The sequence below is a fragment of the Mesocricetus auratus genome, unplaced genomic scaffold (genome assembly GCF_017639785.1).
Source record: "Mesocricetus auratus isolate SY011 unplaced genomic scaffold, BCM_Maur_2.0 Super-Scaffold_100019, whole genome shotgun sequence".
Taxonomy (NCBI): domain Eukaryota; kingdom Metazoa; phylum Chordata; class Mammalia; order Rodentia; family Cricetidae; genus Mesocricetus; species Mesocricetus auratus.
The window spans coordinates 36,628,826-36,649,922 of record NW_024429200.1 but is presented as its reverse complement, the minus strand read 5'-3'; the positions used below and the strand labels follow the sequence as shown (position 1 = coordinate 36,649,922).

At 39.3% G+C, this 21,097-nt stretch overlaps 1 protein-coding gene across 6 annotated transcripts in view; it reads left to right on the top strand.

The window, feature by feature from the left end:
• The window catches only part of Ankib1 (ankyrin repeat and IBR domain containing 1), a 108,545-nt gene that overhangs the window by 36,467 nt on the left and 50,981 nt on the right, over positions 1 to 21,097 (top strand). For all 6 annotated transcript variants that reach the window (XM_040728713.1, XM_040728712.1, XM_040728711.1 and 3 more), the window contains exons 4-5: positions 202 to 384; positions 11,557 to 11,674. In XM_040728713.1, the coding sequence (XP_040584647.1) occupies positions 202 to 384; positions 11,557 to 11,674 (301 nt within the window). The remainder of the gene's footprint in view (positions 1 to 201; positions 385 to 11,556; positions 11,675 to 21,097) is intronic.

Below are 21,097 nucleotides of genomic sequence, written 5' to 3'. Positions count from 1 at the left end.
CTTCTATTATTTCAAATACATTTACCTTTTGGTTTAAATTTAAATTACATTTTAATTTAATTTTACATTAAGATTCATTTAGATACATTGCATCTGCTGTACATTTTTATTATGCTAATCATACATTTAATTTCTTTAATGTATAGCATCAAATCTTAATTAAATCTGTAGTTGCTAGTTGTTTGTTTTAATTTTTTTTAGCTTTTAGTAAAACATGGAGGAGACTTGTTTGCTGAAAATGAAAATAAAGATACTCCTTGTGATTGTGCTGAGAAGCAGCACCACAAAGACCTGGCCCTAAGTCTGGAGTCACAGATGGTGTTCTCTCGGGACCCAGAGGCTGAGGAAATCGAAGCCGAGTATGCTGCATTAGACAAACGAGAGGTAAGGTGATTTTTTTTTAACTTCTTTAATTCAGTGTGCGTGGTCATCTTTGCAGTATGCTGAATAGCCTCGGCAGTACTTAATCCATAGCTGTGAGCATAAAAATCCTCTTTGTTGGGTCTTGAACATGTTCATATGTTTACTAACATGTAAATAAATGTGTTGATGTTTAAATCCTGTTACCACTTACCGGGATAACCTCATGTCTCCATTCTCTTTGAGTCTTTTCCCTCTCTCACAGGTTGCTACTGACACCACAAAAGCTTTGGTAATTTCCACCTGAAACACGAAACAAAAGTAAAATGTAACAACTAACAACCCTACCCCTGACTACTCATCTCGCTTTTGCTAAAGTGTCATGTCTCCGATCTTTATAGAAAACCAAACACAGCAGTCTGTACCTACCAACTTCCTCTTCCTGGTCCTTCTTCCTTCCCCTGCATTAGGCTGATCTCTTCTTGTAGAGTGGAACTGTACTTGATGGAATCATATAGTGATCAGTTTTCCATTTCTCCTCATCTTCCTAAAGGCCTCGCAGTACTTCACACACTTGCCTTCCGCCTTCTCGAAGAGATACCGCCCTTGGCTTCAGACATTTTCTTGCATTCCTTGTCTCAGTAAAACATTCTTTTGACCTACTAGTGGCCCAAGCATGACTGTGGTAGACATTCTTGATCCTTCATCTCTCCTTTATCATTGCCCATTTCGTGCAAACAGTAAAGTATTCCTGTTACTTTTACCTTCAAAAACACAAGCTGAGGCTGTTGATCCCGGGTTTGCTTCTGCCCTGCACCCATAGCATTTCACTTTTCATCCCAGTTGTCATCATAGCTTTACTGATCTTCCCTCCATTCTGATCACTTGAGAGTCTGCTTTGTACACAGTGGACAAAGTCACATTTAAAAAAGTACATAGTATGTTTAAACCATCTAGTGACTTGTTCATCCCTTTGGGCAGGTTAAATGTATACATAAGTTTACTTAACTGATAATATCAGAGGCTGAACATTCAAACAAGTTCTGGCAAGGACCCCAGGACAAATAGTAAAGAGTGCACAAGAGCAAGGATCATAGCATTAAACAGAAAACAGGAACCAGAGGGTGATTTGAGTTCCCATCCCTTCCCTTATCTTCTTCAAGGACCTGCTACTTGGTCCTAACAGTTAATGTTCCACACTATAACTGTGTGTGTTGATCGCATACAGTATGATGCTTTGACACATACACCATGTGGTTGAACCAAGTCAATTGACATTCATGGCCTCATGAATGTATATGGTAATGTATTCTGTCATTGTGCTACAGTCCCAACCTTCTATTTTTTTAATGTAAATAAATCTGAAGTTACTCAATACATACTCCATAAAGTTAAGTACAGTTATTCTACTGTATGGTAGATTTCAAAACCTAATCTGCCCATCTATCTGAAACTTCTTCCCCTCATTATTTCACACAAGTCTTATCACATGCTGTAATTGTCTGTTTTCTCTTTTGTTGTGTTTATTAGATTAAGGCTAGAACTATATGTGCTTTTGTTCAACAAAGAATTACAGTACCTAGCACTGCTTGCATGAAGTAGGAAAAAATAGATAATTCTTAAATAAATTTAACCACAGTGCTTTCCTCCCCAAATGAATCTTGATTCCTCAGTGGTTAGTGTTAACTTGGTTCTAACTGGGATCTTTGTTGTGTATGCATATCATGTAATCATAATTGATTTTTCTCATTAATTCTCAAAATTTTCTGAACTTTTGTACTTCACACAATGGCCAAAAGAACTGAGTTTCTGGAATTAAAGTTTCTGTTTCTTAACTGATTTTGTTCCTTTTTTTAAAATTTAAATTAGAAACAATCTTATTTTGCATATCAACCCTAGTTCCCTCTCCCTCCCATCTTCTCATGCCCCCCCCCAACTACTCCCCATAATGGCCTAGGCCCTCACCCAAGTGTCTAGCCTGAGAGAGTATTCCCCTGTGGGGAGTGGGCTCCCAAAGTCCATTTGCATACACTAGGGATAAATATTGATCCACAACCAGAGGCCACATAGACTGCACATGCCTCCTAACTGACACCCACATTCAAGGGACCTGGTTGAATCCTATACTGTTTTCCCAACTGTCAGTCTGGGGTCTGTGAGCTCCCCCTTGTACAGGTCAGCTGTTTCTGTGGGTTTCTCCAGCCTCAGCTATGCTGGAACTCACTCTGTAGACCTGGCTGGCCTTGAACTGAGATCTGCCTGCCTCTGCCTCCCAAGTGCTAGGATTAAAGGAGTGCGCCATCACCACCTGGCTCTCCTCTCATGTAATATATCCTGAGCTTTGTTTCCCCTCCCTCCACTGCCTCCAGTCCCCAACCTACCCACTTCCCTCTTTCCTGTATCCACTGTTCCTCCATTTCCCTTCAGAAAAGATCAGGCTTCCCAGGGAAACCAACCAAATACACATAACAAGTTGCAGTAAGACTAGACATAAGCCCTCATATCAAGGCTGGACAGAGCAACCCAGTAAAAGAAAAAGGGTCCCAAGAACAGGCAAAAGAGTCCAGTCAGAGACACTTCCTACTCCCACTGTTGGGAGTCCCACAGAAATCTTAAAGTCAACAACTGCCACATATTTGCAGAGGACCTAGTTCAAACCTATGCAGACTCCATGATTGCCACTTTGATTTCTGTAAGCCCCTATGGGCCTTGCTTAGTTGATTCTATGAGCCGTGTTCTCTTGGTTTCCTCTATCCCTCTGGTTCCTACAATCCTTGCTTCCCTGTTCTGCATGGTTTCCAAGGCTCCATCTAATGTTTGACTCTGGGTCTCTGCATCTGCTCCCATCAATTCCTGGATGAAGTCTTTCTGATGGTGAGTGGGCTAGGCACTGATCTGTGAGTATAGCACAATATCATGAGGAAACATTTCCTTGACTTTTTTTTTCTTTAGCTAGTCCTATTTGGTTCTACTGTAAGTCTCTGGGCTATTCAGCCTTAGGTTCCTGGCCATCCAGACAGTGTTGAGCATGGGCTTCCTCTTGTGACCTGGGCCTCAAGTTGGACCAGTCATTAGGTTGGCCACTCCCACAAGCTCTGAGCCTCTCTTGCCCCAGCACATCTTTCAGATAGGATAGGTTGTATGTAAGTCAAAGAAGTTGTGACTGGGTTGGTGTTTCAGTCCCACTATTGGGAGTCTTGCCTGGTTACAGAAGATGGCCAGATCTGGCCCCATACCCTCCATTTCTAGGAGTCCTCCATTTCTAAGAGTCCTTACTAGGGCCACCTTCATAGATCCAAGGAGTTCCCACTGCACTAGCTTTCCCTAAAAATCTCCCACTTCCAGTCATCTCTCTCTGAACTCTCTCTTTCTGTCCCTCCCTCTTCCATCTGATCCTTCCTGTTCCCTTCCCCACCTAACCCCAGCCCAACAGCAAAATCTGTTCTATTTCCCCTTCTCAAAGAGATTCATGTGTCTCTCCTAGAGCCTTCCTTGTTATATAGCTTCTCTTAGGCTGTGGATTGTAGTGTAATTATCCTTAACTTTACAGCTAATATCCAGTTATAAATGAGTTTATCCTTCTGGGTCTGGGTTGCCTCACTCAGGATGATTTTTTTCCACTTCCATACATTTGCCTGCAAATTTCATGATAATCGTTTTTTTAACAGCTGAACCATACTCCATTGTGTAAATGTACCACATTTTCTTTATCCATTCTTCAGTTGAAGGACGTCTAGGCTGTTTCCAGTTTCTGGCCATTTTGAATTAAGCTGTCTTTGTGATATAGAGTGTCCTTTGGGTATTTGCCCAAGAGTGATATAGCTGGGTTCTTGGGGAACTGCCATATAAATTTCTATAGTGACTGTACATGTTTGCATTCTTACCAGCAATGGAAGAATGTTCCCCTTGCTTCACATCCTTGCCAGCATAAGCTGCTACTTGTGTTTTTTATCTTAACTGTTCTGACAGTTGTAAGATGGGATCTCAAAATAGTTTTGATTTGCATTTTCCTGATGACTAAGGATGTTGAACACTTCTTTAAGTGTTTCTTGGCCATTTGACATTCCTTTATTGAGAATTCTCTGTTTAGATCTGTACTCCAATTTTTTATTGGATTATTTGGTTTGCTAATGTCTGGTTTTTTTTTAATTCTTTATATACTTTATATATTAGGTCTCTATTTGAAATGGGGTTGGTGAAGATCTTTTCCCATTCTTATAGGCTGCCATTTTGTATTATTGATGGTGTCCTTTGCCTTACAGAATCTTTTCGGTTTCATGAGGCCCCATTTACTAATTGTTGACCGTAGTTTCTGTGTTATTGGTGTTCTGTTCAAGAAGTTGTCTCCTGTGCCAATGCATTCAAGGCTATTCCCCACTTTCTCTTCTCTCAGGTTCAATGTGTCTGATTTTATGTTGACGTCTTTGATCCATTTGGACTTGTTTTGTGTGGGGTGATAAATATGGGTCTCTCTGCATTCTTCTACATGCAGAGATCCAGTTAGACCAGCACCATTTATTGAAGGTGCTTTTCGTTCTCCATTTTCTATTTTTGGCTTCTTTATCAAAAATCAGGTATCAATAAGTGTATGGATTTACTTCTGGGTCTTTTATTTGATTCCATTGATCAACCTGTCTGTCTTTATGCCAATATCATGCCAGTTTTATTACTGGAGCTCTGGAGTAGAGCTTGAAATCAGGGATGGTGATACCTCCAAAAGGTCAGTTATTGTTCAGGATTGTTTTAGCTATCCTGTTTTTTGTTTTTTGTTGTTGTTCCATATGAAGGTGAGTATTGTTCTTTCATGGTCTGTCAACAATTGTGTTGGAATTTTATGGGGATTGTCTTGAACCTGTAGATTGCTTTTGATAGTGTGGCCATTTTTACTGTGTTAATCCTCAAAACCATGAGCATGGGAGATCTTTCTAGCTTCTAATACCTTCTTCAATTTTTTGTCTTCAAAGGCTTGATGGTTTTGTCATACAAGTCTGTCACTTGCTTGGTTAGGCTTACCTCAGCATATTTTATATTGTTTGTGACTATTGTGAAGGGGGGTTGTTTCTCTGATTTCATTCTCAGTCCAATTTTCATTTGTTTATAAGAGGGCTACTGATTTTTTTTTTGCATTAATCTCGTGTAATGCCACTTTGTTTCTGTTTTATTGATTTCAGCTCTGAGTTGATTATTTCCTGCCATCTACTCTTGGGTGTGTTTGCTTCTTTTTACATTAGAGCTTTCGAGTATGCTGTTAAGTTGCTAGCATGAGATCTCTCCTGTTTCTTTATGTAGGCACTTAGTGTTGTGAACTTTCATCTTGGCACTGCTTTCATTGTCCCATAAGTTTCATATGTTATGCATTCATTTTCATTGAATTCAAGGAAGTCTTTAATTTCTGTATTTCTGTCTTGACATGTGTTTGTAGGCTTTCTGTTGTTGAAGTCCAATTTTAATCCCTGGTGTTCTGATATCAGGGATTATTTTGTGTCTGTTGAGACTTGCTCTGTAACTGAGTATGTGGATAATTTTGGACAAGATTCCATGAGGTGCTGAGAAGATAGTATATTCTTTTGTGGGTATGCCATCTTGGGTGAAATGCTCTGTAATATCTGTTAGGGCCATTTGATTTATAGCATCGGTTAGCTCCTTGATTCTCTGTTTAGTTTTTGTCTGGATGGCTTGCAGGAGTGGGGTATTGAAGTTTCCCACTATAATTGTCGATGTGTATTTTAAACTTTAGTAATGTTTCTTTTACAAATGTAGGTGCTCTTGCATTTGGGGCATAGATGTTATGAATTGAACCATCTTGGTGCATTTTTCCTTTGATGGGTATTAAATTTCCTTCCTCATCTCTTTTGATTAATTTTGGTTTGAAGTATATTTTTTACATGTAAGAATGACTATATCAACTTGGTTCTTAGGTCCAGTTGCTTGGAAAACTTTTTTCAACCCTTTATTCTGCGGTAATGTTTGTCTTTGACATTGAGGTAGGTTTCTTGTGTGCAGCAGAAGGATGGATCCTGTTTTCATCCTGTTAGTCTATATCTTTTTATTGAGGAACTGAGTCCATTGATATCAAGAGATATCAGTGACCAATGATTGTTAGTACTATTATGTTGGTGGTGGTGGTTATGGTTCTGGTGGTGATGTGGTATGTGTATGTGTACTTCCCTTTTGGTTTTGCTAGTGTAAAATTATTTCTTTCCTCTACTTTCATGGATGTAGTTAACATCCTTGGGTTGGTGTTTTCCTTCTAGTTCTTTCTGTATGACTAGATTTGTAGATAGATAATGTTTAAATTTGACTTTATCGTGGAGTATCTTGTTTTTTGTTTTTTGTTTTATTCCATCTATGGTGATTGAAAGTTTTGCTGGATATAATAGTCTGGATGGCATCTGTGGTGTCTTAGTCTACAAGACTCCAGGTCTTTCTTGCTTTTAGAGTCTCCATAGAGAAGTGGGATATAATTCTTATAAGTCTGCCTTTACATGTTACTTGTTTTTTTCCTTGCTTTTTAAAATATTTTTTCTTTGTTTTGTATGTTTAGTATTTTGATTACTATATGGTGAGAGGACATTCTTTTCTGTTTCAAACTATTTGGTGTTCTGTTATCTTCTTGTACGTTTATAGGCATTTCCTCCTTTAAGTTAGGAACATTTTCTTCTATGATTTTGTTGAAAATATTTTCTGGGCCGTTGAACTGTGTTTCTTCTTATATTCCTATTATTCTTAGGCTTTGTCTTTTCATAGTGTCCCAAATTTCTTGGGGATAGAGGCGGGGAGGGAGACCAGGGGAGGGACACCTAGAAAGTAGAGGAGATCCACAGGCAGGTGGGCTACCTGGAGTTCTGCTGCAGTATGCCCACTGGTCCAGCAAGGACTCACCACCCAAGTTGAGGGTTGGGCCATGGAAACAAGAGGCAAAGGGGGTATTGAGATAGTGGGGGGGGCACCAAGAAAGTGGCAGAGGTCCTCTGGCAGACCCGTCTGGTCCTTTTGCAGTTGTGGCCATGTGGTTGGGCAGGGAGTACCTGCTGCACATGGGTGACACACACAGAGAAGAGGGTGGTAGAGACTACTGAGGATTGTGGCCGGTAGTTCAGCAGGGGTATCTGCCAGAAGTAACAGGAAGAGTGGGGAAGGAAGGTCAGTGGGCGAATGGCTTACCTGGTCTTCTGGAAGGCATGACCTGATTTCACACTTCTGAAATTATAATAAATATATATATACTTGAAAATGTAAAACATTAAAAAAATTTAAACTTTGTATTTTAGCTAAGGTTTCTCTTTATTTTATGGTATAGTTTATGACATGTCCTGTAAATTATTAGTACAAGTTGCCTTAGTGCTATTCTAATAACAAGATGATGAATCAGAGAATCTCAGAGTCATCATCATTTTTGTTTGTTTTCAATCTACTTCTTATTCTCATTATCCAACAAAATTGCCTGTTTTGGCAGGCACTATTTTAGGTGAGTAGAGGTTTCAGTGGATTAGCTACCTGCCCTCCTGATGTTTATATTCCAACAGAGAAACATACATAAGAATTTAAAAATTAAAATAGCACATCATTTCCAAAGAGTGGTACCTACCATAAAGAAATGAAAACTATGATTTTTTTTACTCTAAAATACTGGTGATGATTAGGCCTCTGCAAAATATGCATTATACAATATTGTATGCATGCCTTCTTCTGAGTAAGTGAAGAGAAGGCTATAGGTCCTTCTGCTGGACGATTCCCACATACTGGACATTATCTTAGCCAGATGATCTGGCTAACAGAACCAACCAACTTGCTTTGTAAGTGCAAAACTTCTTATCAGGTGGAAATGTAGGCTATCAACACTTAAGCAAGAAGTACTACTTGAGAGAAGAAGCTGCTTGAAGGACATTCTGTGTAGCTTTGTTCTCCATTCTTTCTCAAGCTAACCTCAAGGAGCAGCTAAAAAATAATAATATTAGAGGGAATAGAAGCCTTCTCGTTTCTCCTCTTAAGTGTCTTCCATGTCTTGAATTTATGTATACATGTGCATGTTTGTTCCTGTGCTTGGGTGCGTGCGTATGTGTACAGATCCTCTACTGCTGCTGTGTTGGATTGGGACGTCAAACTCAGGGCATCAGGCCTGTGCACAAGTATCTCAGCAAGCTGAGATCTTTTTTACAGTGAATATGTTCACCTGTGACTGGGGTGGTTGACTAGTTTGGTTTCTGGAATAAATAATAGAAAAATATTCTTTTCATGAATCCTTTATATCATGGTCTTCCTGAAATAGTTTTTGAAAATAACTATATTTTTTAATCCGTTATCAAAATAGTAGTTGTGTATTATGCCGTTGCTCATTTCCTCTGTGGTTCTTTTATGGCAATAATATACACAGACTACAGAGGACGTACTTTTTACTCAAGGTGTTTTTTTTTTAATTCAGTTTCTTTTTTTGTATCAGTTTTGACTTTCTTTGAAGGTTATTACTGGCTTGTAATCCGAAAATAGTAACAGTTTATCTTTACAACAGGAAAGAGAAAGGCACCTTCATTTTAATCTTTGCCACAGAAGGGAGAGCTAGTGTGCACTTGAGACTGAACAATGTATTGAAATGTTTCACATGACCTAATTACAGCTCTGCAGAGTTTCCCAGAAAATGTGTTGTATACTCATGAAGGCAGTATGCCTTTATCTTTCAAGAGCCCTTCTGTTGTTACCCACTTCAGTTTAAAACTGCAAGCATTTAAAAGCATAATGTATTAGATCTCTTATAGTATCCCTTAATTGTCTGAAATCTAAACTCTGTATGTTATCAGAATTGAAAGAAAGGATAATTTTTATTGATTATTTATTTGCACTGTTGATTATATATATATACACACACACACACATATATATGTGTGTATATATATTGGTTTTTACGAGACAGGGTTTCTCTGTATTTTTTTGGAGGCTGTCGGTCCAGCCCGGCCTCAAAGTCAGAGATCCGCCTGCCTCTGCCTCCCGAGTACTGGGATTAAAGGCGTGCGCCACCACCGCCCGGTGATAATATTAATCTATAGAGTTGTGATTAAATTTGCTGTTTCCTCTCTACTTAGTTGATTTAACATAAAGGAAGTAAATTTATTACTAATCTAAAAAGGAACTTTGAAGAAATACATGTCCAAAATATATAGTTGCCATCATTGGGAATACCTGACTCCTACTGCTAAGGCAGGTGGAATCCCTCGGAATGCACGGCTGAACTTGGAAAATACTTTGAAGAAGCTGTGTGATAGAGATTCTGCAGATTTAAATCTGAAGGGATATATTGTGGTTTTCAGGAGAAAGTGTTTTATGATTAGTTAAGACACTTTTCTAATGATAATTAGGATTAAATTGCACTGTTCAGTTAATGATATCCATCTTGGAGCCCTGGGTTAAATTTCTGCTTTGTTGTAGTTATTTCATGTGATCACATGACCACAGCCATGGCTAGAATATACACAGACGAAGTAGGGTGTTTATGGCATATGATATAAATGTGCTTAACCTAAGTTTGCTCATCAGTCTGTAATGGGAAGAACTCGGCAGTCTGTGCATGCCGCCACCATTAGTATCTCCTTAACATCCTAGTGACTTTTATTTTTAAAGTTTACCATTCAGTATTTTACAGGATTGCCTTAAAATTTTGTCCCTTGTATATTTTTATGTTGTTTCAATAATATTGAGTCTTTTCTTTTCTTTTTTGTGTTGATTTGTTTATTTGTTTCCTTTTTCGAGAGAGGTTCTCTCTATGTAGCCCTGGCTGTCCTGAAACTGTAGACCATGCTGGCCTCAAACTCACTGAGATCTGACTGCTCCACATCCAAGTGCTGGGATTAAAGGTGTGCGCCACAGCACCTGACTCACATTTTATTTTCAACAGTTTTTAACTCTTCTGAGCTTTTAAAACTTGGGAAAATCATTTTAAATGAATAAGTGTTATATATGTATCCTATAACTCTGTTCATATATATTTGAGCTATTTGCATTTATTCTTTTTTTCAAGTAACACTACAGATGACTGGTTTTGTTTACATTGGAATAGATTTCTACCATGGGTCAAAAGATGAATGTTCCAAAGGAAAGCTTGAGACACCAAGTTGTTAAGTTATATGTAGTTTTATGCATAAAATGAAGATTTTATTTTTATCTAGTGAATCAGAAGACCAGCTTTCTACAACCTTACCACCATTAAGTGTTATATTGTTTTTCTAACCTTGACCAAGTCAGTAGGTAAAAATTTGTACCTTTTTGAATGTTTATGTTTTATAACTTTTTATCTATGGATTTTCAAATTTTTCTGTATGTTTAAAATGGAATACTTTTTTATTAAATCTTGGTAGACGTTTATGTGGTGAGTTCTACCAGTCTTTCTGAAACTAACTTATTACCTTCTGTGTGACTCTGCTAAAAGACATCTAAAGATCAGGAAGTGAATCCTATCACTTCACAAAGTACCTTTGTAAACAGTCCTACTCACATGTTATACAAGGACTAATGAAGCGGTCATCATATGTTTTTAAAAGTCAGGAGATTAGAAACAATCAAATTGTAAATACCTGTAAATCAGCTGTAGTAAGTGAGATGGGTTGTATTCCCAGAGCTCTCTGACAGCTGAAAAATGCTGCCAGAGGACGTCCTCAGTAGTTTTTGTGTTTTGTGGATTTTTTCCCCTTCCTTAAATATTTGGGAAGTCTTGCTTCTTTCTTAATGTGATTGGTAGTTCTATGTTTACTACTAGAAGCTGGTTACTACTTAGTTGTTTAGTTCCTGAAACTGTGCTTAAGTGTGTGTATATATTTATAAGCACACAGATAACTCACATCAATCGGGAATAGACTAGATAAAATAATTATAATAATGATTATTACTTAACAGTTATGTTTTTGTTTCTGTAGCTTTTTATATATTGTATATTATAATATTATATTGTATAGTATCCAGGATTGTAGTCTGTAAAGTTCAGTGGTCTCCCATCATAATCCCTTGATTTTGAGAATGATAAGGTCCATGCACACCTGCAGCCACTTTCTGGTTTAAAGTGGACCCATGCCAGGGTACACGGAAACCTAAAGTAGCGGATCCAAAAAAGTTCCTCCACATCTGCACTCAAACTGGATTGTTAAGTGGTAGCCTTGTGTACTTCTTTTAGAGTATATAGCCAATTTAGCGTTGTTTCTTTTCTTTCCAAAGCCATATGAAGGGTTAAGGCCTCAGGACCTTCGTCGATTAAAGGACATGCTTATTGTGGAGACTGCAGACATGCTCCAGGCCCCTTTGTTTACTGCTGAAGCACTACTTCGAGCTCACGGTAATGAGAAATTGTCTTAATGCCTGTGATAACTTGGCACCTTTTCAAACTTCAGAATTAAGCACGGCTATTTCTGTGTTTAAGTATGAAATGTTTTCTTTAATGAGCCAACATAGCTTTTGTGCACATGTTGCTCTAATAATCATCATCCTGTAGTACTTTACATATGATGCATGAAGTAGCTATAAATCAAGGAGGAAATTAGAAAACATTTTTTGGTTGAGCTACTGAGTAGTCGTCTTTCAAGTATCAAATTGTATGGCTCAGTTGTGTTATCAATTATACTTAGTCAAAAGCTGTTTCTCTCCATGAAATCTACAAAATGAAATTAAGATTTGAAAATCTTATTTATTTTTTTATTTATTCACTTTTGTAGTATTTTTTTTCCTTAAAGATATAACCAACTAAAAAAATTTACCCAAATTTGTCCTTTGTTCACTGTGGTTCTTAGCACAGTCACTTTGGAAGTTGTTGCATGCCAGGTTATACTCTCCTGGCATACTTGATATTTGCTAATTTGTCTGGCTTTAAAGAACAGCACTTCCTGACTTTAAAATAATTTTTAAAAGAAAGATGTAAGGAATCTTTCTCTTACCTGCCAGCCAGCCAGCTCCCAAATAACCACACGGAGACTTACCAATTATGAACGCATGGCCTTCACTTATGCTTTCTGTTAATCTATGTCCTGTAATGTGGCTCACGGATTTTACCTCTCCTCCTGCACATCCTGCTTCCTCTGTGTCCAGCTGGCGACTCCACCTTTCTTCCCAGAGCTCTCTCTCTGCCTAGAAGCCTGGCTTGCCCCTCCTGCCTATCTATTGGCCATTAAACTTTTCATTACGCCAGTCACAGCAGTACATCCTCACACAGTGTACACATATCCCACAACATTTCCCCCTTTTGTCTAAATAAAAGGGAATGTGACGAGTCTTTCTCTGGCCTGCCAGCCAACTCCCAAATAATTAAATGGAGAGTCTTATTGATTGTGACAGCTTGACCTTTAGCTTAGGCTTATCTCAAACAGCTCTTAAACTTTAGTTAAACCATTTGTGTTAACCTATGTTCTGCCATGCGGTGGCATCACTTCCCTTCCATCTCTCCCCCCTGCTTCTCTCCATGTCTCACTGGCAGCTCCACTTTTCTTCTTCCCAGAGCTCTCGGTGCCCAGAAGTCCAGCCTGTACCTCCTGCCTAGCTATTACCCATTAAGCTCTTCATTGCACCAATCACAAAAGCACATCTTCACACAGTGTATAAGTATCCCACAACAGGGGGGAAGTGCTCAATTTTAACAAAAATACATTTTAAAACAGAGTAGTAAGTATCAGTCCTATTCCAGTTATTTTGAAGCTCCAGTTGTCTGTTTTTCAGAAGTCTTTATCTTGAACACCAAAATAGCATGTTACTTCCCAAACTGTTTCTCTTTTGATCATAATAATCCCAGCACTCAGGAGACAGAGGTAGGCGGATCTCTGTGAGTGCAAGGCCAGCCTGTTCTACGAAGCCAGGAGTTCCAAGACATTCAGGGTTGTTACACAAAGGAACCCTATCTTAAAAGCCAAAACAAAACAAAAGCAAAAAAGTTCAGACCTCAGTATTTTATCCTGGGTTGAGAACCACTATTACCAATTTACTTGCTAAATCTTCAGAATCACACCATTAGTACTAGTATTTTCATAATTCTATCATTGGTGGTTTTTTTCCTTCTGAATCACTGTAAAAAGAATGGCCTGGAAATTAAACATAGATTCCAAGAGTAGCTTCAGAGTCCTGAGATGGGGGTGTGGAGCTTCGAAATACATTTAAACAAGTCTGCTTAAGTGGACTGCTATGAAACCAATAATTTTTTAAATGACCTGAGTCATAATAGCTGTGTGCCTACACTCTGACTGTAGCCAAGTTTTCTAAACTGTATTTCTCATGGTTTATTTGTTATTTTCTGTGTAACCTAACAGTGTCCTCAGTTACCTCCTCACTGATAGGTGAACACCAACCTCATCTAACTACCCTGGGAGTACTTCCTCAGCCTCTACTAATCTTCATTCTTTTATTCCAACTGACGACTTAAATTTAGACAATTTTCATCATTGTAGTACTCTGATCCTGATCTTCAGTTTTGTTGTTCTGGTTTCACCCAGTACATAGTTCCTGTCATTTAAAAATGCCAGTATGAGCCTGTCATTCCATGGATGAACACTCTTCACTGTCTCCCCAGACTTTAAACCCATCCAGTTTTTAAAGTAGACCTATGGCACGGGTTTCTTCATCTGGGCTTTTATCTCTATGGTTCTTTTACAATGTATCCCAATTTGTCCTTAAAAAACACATCTTCTTAGAATTTTTCTGTCCTTGTATCTTTTGGGACTCTTCCTGTTTCAATTATATTCTACACACAGCACACACACACACACACACACACACACACATACATGTCTTACACCAGTGATTTTCAACCTTGTTAACACTGCAAGTCTTCAATAGGTTGTTCCAGGTACTATGTTAGTATATCTACATGTGGGTAGACCTTCCTGGAGATGGGGAAGGGAGCAGTGTCTCAGTTCCTAAAAGCATCAGAAATACATGTTTTCAGATGGTGTTAGGTGATCCCCAAAGGGGTCACGACCACGGGTTGAGAACTACTGTTTTACATACTCAGACTAAAGTAGTAAATGTCTTTGTTTGAATTTTCTCATTATTAACCTGGAAATTCCTTTGTGCGTGTGTGTGTGTGTGTGTGTGTGTGTGTGTGTGTGTGTGTGTGTATTTCCATAATACCAAATATATATTAATTTCAGAAAATAATTGTGAAATGAATAAACATACTTGAAATTTTATTTTATGTTTTTAAAAATCTTTGCTTTTGCTTTAATATTGTTTCTTCATTATTATCTTTTAAACTTCAAAGTAAATTCTGGGTCAAAACACTTCTTGGACTGGAGATATAGCTCAGTGTTGTATATAGTGTGCTTGCTTAGTGAGGCAATTTAATAGTGGAATAGTCTCCTTTTAGCTAATGATAATGGCTAACATTCATAATATGAAAACTTATACAGAATCTTGGGAGTGAAAGGAACATTTAAAATCCTGTAACTCAGGATGATGAGTTCAAGACTAAAGTAGGTTACATAGGAAGACCCTGTCTCAAAATAACTAAACAAGAACCTAACTAGAACTGAAATAAAAAATGCCTTAAATTGTGTTACCATGTTTCTTTAGAGTTAGGCTCATAGCACCACTAAATATATTACATCTTTTGCTTGACCTCTTTCACGCAGAATGTATAGTTAAGTGTAGTGTAGAAAGCAAGGTGTCGTGTCTCCTCCCTGCACTTACGAGTGGCAGATAGGAGGGTCACCATGGGCTGCATAGTAAGGTTCTCGACAGCCTGGGCTCAAAAACCTGAAAGTAAAAACAATAAAAATTAGTTTAAAGAAATAGGATGCAGACCTGGCAGAAAAATTGAAGCTATTCATCAGTGGGGTCATCATATATCTCATTTATCTGAGTCTTTGATTTTGGTTTCCATGGTTTTAGTTACCCATGCTCAGCTATAGTCTATAATTATCAATGGAAAGTTCAAGAAGTAAACCTAAGTTTTTAGTTGCACACCATTCAGAATGGCATAAGATTCCATGGCCTCAGGCTCAGTCTTTTGTCCAGTCTTTTGGACCTCTCTGCTGTACTCACCCCTCATCAGTAAGTAGCCATCTCTCCCTATGAGAGCAGCCTTTATGGTATGACAAAGCTGGTGCTCAGGTAACCTAGCTTTACTTAATAATAGCTCAGTGGTGTTGGAAGTTTTGTTAGAGTACATTGCTGTGACTATCCAATTAGTTGTTGGTCATTTATAAACTGAACTTTATCACATGTGTAGATTTAAAAAAAGTCCTTTGTATATAAGCTCTTAGAATTTTATTCACATGGTCTAGTACTGTCCATAGGCTTCTAATTCAAGTCTTAGGACATGTCCTCTGTGACTAAGGAAGAACTACTTTAGCACTTAGGATCAGCTGAAACATCTCTTAATCATATTACACAGCTCAAAGCATGTCTATCTTGATGTGAAATGGAACTCCACACAGTCATTCAGGGGCACCAAGACTTCACATCTTGAAGTAGTTCATCTTCATCCTAGCCAACCATTCAGAAGGGGAAGAATAGTTATGGTAAAGTTTCTGAACCCATCCCAGATGTGTCATGTATCATTCCTACACATATTTTATTGGCCATATTTTAGCCAGGCAGCACAAGTACAACAGTTATGCTGTTAACTGTCAATACTTTTGCAAATAGTCATCTTTGCCACAGATACCTATGTTCTTACAAGTAAGCTCTAAGTAAACTCTAATTGAATTTTTCCTTTCAACATTTGTCCATTCTACAATAACTTTGTGTGTGTGTGTGTTTGGTGTGTTTTTTTTTTCTCATAGTGTGAGCAGGCTGGTCTACAGATCGCAGTTGTGCTTCAGACACACAAATCCAGGCACACCCCTCTGTGCCTGGCCCTGATAACGTGATGAAACATTTGTTTTGTATTTCTCCTGTCAAAGCATTAGGTGCAGCTTACGAGTTTTCTAATGGGCATCTCTTTTGCATTTTTTTAGCTAGTATCACTGATATTCGATAATGAAATAAAATTTACAGAGATCAGCTGTATTCAGGTGTAGAACAGTGCACATAGCTACCCTCAATTACAAGTAAAGCTCTGCTTCAGAGTTGTAAACTCATCTGTGGAAGATCATAGTCTTGATGACACTTTGCTTTTCATAGGAATATAGGTTATGCTATCTGTTGTCAAATTTAGATCTATAGTGATAAAGTTGGCCTAAATTAAACAGAAGTACCAAATGTTTTGTGATGTTTACTAAATAGTATTTACATCTTCAAGACACGTTCTTAGACATTTTGCAATGATAAAAGAAACCTGTGTTAAAAGCATTTGATCAGATTTATGTGTGAATGTTTTGCCTGCATGTGTGTCTGTGCACTCCATGCTGGCCCGGTGCTGTGGAGGTCAGGGAAGGGTGTTGGATCTCCTACAGGTGGAGTTACTGGTTGCTGTGAGCCACCGTATAGGTGCTGGCAATCAAACCAATGTCCTCTGTAAGGACAGCAGGTGCTTCAAACTCCTGAACTCACAAGATTTAGTGGGACCTGTTGAGACAGTAAGATTTCTAAAACAGTATAGTATGCCTTGCTTGTCCTTAGAAGAAATCCGTGTCAATAGAGCTCCTAACTGCCTTGGCAGTTCATCGTCTCCTCTGTTCAACACAGGCTGTCCTCACCATGCCTTTCCTCCCTCCACAACACATCTTTGTTCTGTGCTCTGTATCTTGTAGCTAGCACCTTCCAGAACATACCAAGAACACCCAAGTTCTTGTGGTAGTTGTGCAGTCCTGCTCTCCCAGTGCGCCTCGTCCACTGGTATTCCCTGTGCCTGTGGGGAGAAGTGGCCGACACCCGACTGGGACACGAGCTGACATGTCTTCTCCCTCAGGCCCCGGACTGTCTCACTGCCAATTCTCAGTCCTCTCCTGTTCCCCTGGCACCACCTTGCCTGGCCCCTGGCCTCGGTTTCAGCATGCAGTGGCCTTCTTCCGGTTTGTTTCTTTACTCCCTCACAGCCTGTCCAATTTTTGTTCGTCCTGCTCTACTCAGAATATTCTTTTCACCTGTAGTCATAACCGCTCTACTTTGATTTCCTGCTAAACTGAAGAGAAAACTATGTTTGCAGAACCTGTATGTTTGCAGCCCCTGCTAGTTCTTGGTCTACTCTCACAGTGCTTCTGCTTAGTCATGTCGCCCTTCTTCAGCTGTGCTGACCTCAGTGTCCCAGCAGTGCCGCTGTCCCTCCTTACCATAGCACTGCAGTGTCCTCCACCTGCAGCACCTGCCCCTCCCCCTTTCATCGGGCAGCGCTCACTCATCCCTTAGGGGTGTGTGCCTTGCTGTTTCTCAGGGGCCACCCGTCTTCCTCCCTGACAAGGAGTGTCTGCCTCTTCGTGGTGCTTTTAACAGTGGTGAATTTTTTGTATGTGTGCTTAGTAATCTCCTTACTGTAAGTTCCACGAAGAGAAGGGTTGTGGGTAGTTTTCCTATCATTGTCCATCTTCACCGCCTGACTTTAAAGACACTCAGTAAATATTTGTGAGCGAGTGCGAGTGCGGGTTTCGGCACCAAAATGGGAGCAAGCGGGAGTGTTACACAGCTCTGGGGCTGCAGCGGTGTCTTGATTTACAGGGGAGCCAGGCTACCTGAAGCTGGGGTGCTGTGGGAGATGGTCTCCCCACAAGTTATAGCAATCCTGCGCCTTTCCAGGAGAAAGCCATCACAGCTGAGCTCTCTTCCCCTAAGGGGATGTCCTATCAAAGCTAACCACTTCTGCCGCCCAAGATGTCACTTCTTCAGCTGCAGGCTGGTAAAGGGGAGGCTCTGGGGAGAAGTTGTCGCCTTTCTCTGCTCAGCCTTGCTCAGCCCCTAAGGGAAAATCCTAGCAAGTTTCTTCCCGTCTCAGTCTTGCTCAGCCCCTGAGGGAATGTCTCAGCAAGTTCTACTCTTCTGTGCCAAGAAATTTATTTGGGAAGGAGCAGTCCAGGAGAGTGGCTGCCTCCACCAGGCTGGGAAAGGATTACCAGCAACTGAACAGGCAGAGGGCCTTATATAGGGCTTCTTAGGGGCAGAGTTTTCCAGGGAGAGGTTTTTCTAGGGATTGGTTGGTTTCCTACTCAGGGATTTGTTGGCTCTTTGTTTCAGTTGGTCAGGCACAGATGGCTTTGATTTCAGGGCCCAATTCTTTCTTTCACTGGCCTCTTTAGCCCTTTGGCTCTCTCTCGCTTTAGGGCCAGGGTGCATCTCTTTCACTGTCTCTGATTCTAGGTACAAAGTGTGTTTCTTTGCACTGGTTTCAGAGTCAGGGTGTTTTCCTTTGGTTTTTAGTTCAGAGATAAAGTCTTTCCTTTACTGTGGCTCAGGTTTCAGATCCTGATTGTGTTTCTTTCACTAGCTCTGGTTGAAAGTCAGGGTGCTCAGGGATTGGTTGGTTTCCTGCTCAGGCTGCTCATGGAGTCTTGTTGGTTTCTAGTTTAGGTTGGTCAGGGGGAGAGTTGGCTCTGATGTCAGAGCCAAGGTGGGTGTTTTGGTTGGCCCTTTTACCTACAGTTAGCTAGATGACCAGTGACATAGAATCAAAGCAGATAATTCTACTGAGAAATACTTGTGGTAGGTAGGACTAAACTTGGCATATTTAATCTGTGAATTATTACAATACTGTTTTCCTTTATTAAAAAATGACATAATGGAGCCAACCAGTGGTGCCTCATACCTTTGATACCAGCACTCAGGAGGCAGGGGCAGGCGGATCTCTTGAGTTCAAGGCCAGCCTGGTCTACAGAGTAAATTCAAGGACAACCAGGGCTATACAAAGAAACCCTGTCTCGAAAAACCAAAAATAAAACAAAATTGCCAGGTGGTAATGACGCACGCCTTTAATCCCAGCACGTGGGAGGCAGAGGCAGGTGGATCTCTGTGACTTCAAAGCCAGCCTGGTCTACAGCGTGAGTTCCAGAACAGCCAGGGCGACACAGTGAAATACTGTCTCGAAAACTAAAGAAAAAACAAAGACATATGAAACTATTTTGAAAGTCATAATGTACAAGAAAATTATTTTATATACCTGACAGTTTGATAATACTTAATATATTTTAAATGAGAATCAATTTTTACCGTAATTTCCTTATAATACATTCTAAACATTTTGAAGTTGTTATAGTTACCACTTTCAGTGACTACATCCAAGAAAATTGTTTGGTTGTACTTTAAAATAAATTTGGAAGATGGTATTTACCTTTACATTAATTAATTTATGGTTACTTTAATCTGAATAGAACATTTTAAGAGTTGTTTGTCCTTAGTGGCTACATTGTGTTGCTTCTGCTAGGTTCTCAACGCACACTTAGGGTTAGAAGGATCTAGTTAAAGTGGTTGTAATTTTTCTAGATTTTGCTCAAGTTTATATAGGTAAATAAGTAACACATCTGGAATTTGAAATGATGGCCCATTTCAAAGGTGAGTTTTACACTGTGTACTATTGCTAACATTTTGGAGGGCAGCAATGAAAAACCTTTGAGGAACTGAATGGAGGATGTATCCCAGATGTGGTGTTCTGCTAGATTATAATTATAGACAATTTCCTAACACAGAAGTAGCCTTTGCCAATATTATTTTTAAGTAGTAAGTTAAATTCACAGAAGTAAAGGTACTTTTTTGCAATTATTAATTTCACAGTAAAAATAAATTTGATGGCTTTTTCTTTGTAGTAATATTTTATGTGATTCTAGAAGTAATGTTATTTGGGAGAAAAATTCAACAGAGGGATATCACCATTATTTTCAACAATAATGAGATCAGTACACAAATTGTTCATGATGTTTTCAAAATTAATATGTATTTTAAAACTTTCATGTTACTGAATACTAGCCTACATAGTCTCCCAATTAGGTAACCGTGAGCCCACTGTTAATTGTGTACCCCTTTCTGCCTTTATAAGTAATGCTTTGAGGCGTTATACAAACAGGCACTTGGTGCTTTCTCAGTCAGTGCTCTCCATTTTCTGCTGCTCCTTGTTGCTCTCTGTAACAAACGTTCTCATCAGACTGTCTCTGGATCACCAACCCCTAAATAATGACGTGGAGACTTCTTAGTAATTATGAAAGCTTGGCCTTTACCTTAGACTTGTCCCCAGCTGACTCTTACAACTTAACTAACCCATATTTTTAATATATAGTCTTCCACATGGCTTTTTCCTTTACTCAGTATGGCACATCTGACTTGTTTCAAGTCCACTGGCAAAATCGAGGCACCCAGATTCCTCCTTCTCTTTCTCTCCTGCCTCACTATTGGCCATTCAGCTCTTTATTAAACCAATCAGAAGGTGCCTTAGGCAGAGACACATGTTTACAGTGTGCACAAACATTCTGCAACATCTCTCTAGTGTCTTCAGAACGTTATGATTTGTGTTTTGTTCATTTATGGCTGCTATTTGTAGTGCTGGTCTGGTAGAATCTTCTTCCTTTTTACCAGACACTGAACTCAGCCTATTGTAGTCGAAACATATCTTGTGGGTATCATGATTTACAAGAACAGTCAGATCATTTGTATCACGGTTATTACACACACATGCACACACCCTTTGATCTGGGTTAATTATATGGTGTAACACCCTGTTATAATGCTTATTGTGAGTGACGCCTTTCATTTTCTTGGACTAAGTAAAAAATGAAATCAGGTACTAGTTTGTTCTTTACTCTGTGGCAAACAGTGGTCTTGGAGAAAACCAAATGGGAAATTTGTGATCCCTATACCAGGAAGGCTGGAGCAGCAGAACTGCAGTAAGTTTAAGGATAATCTAGGGTACACAGGAAATCTT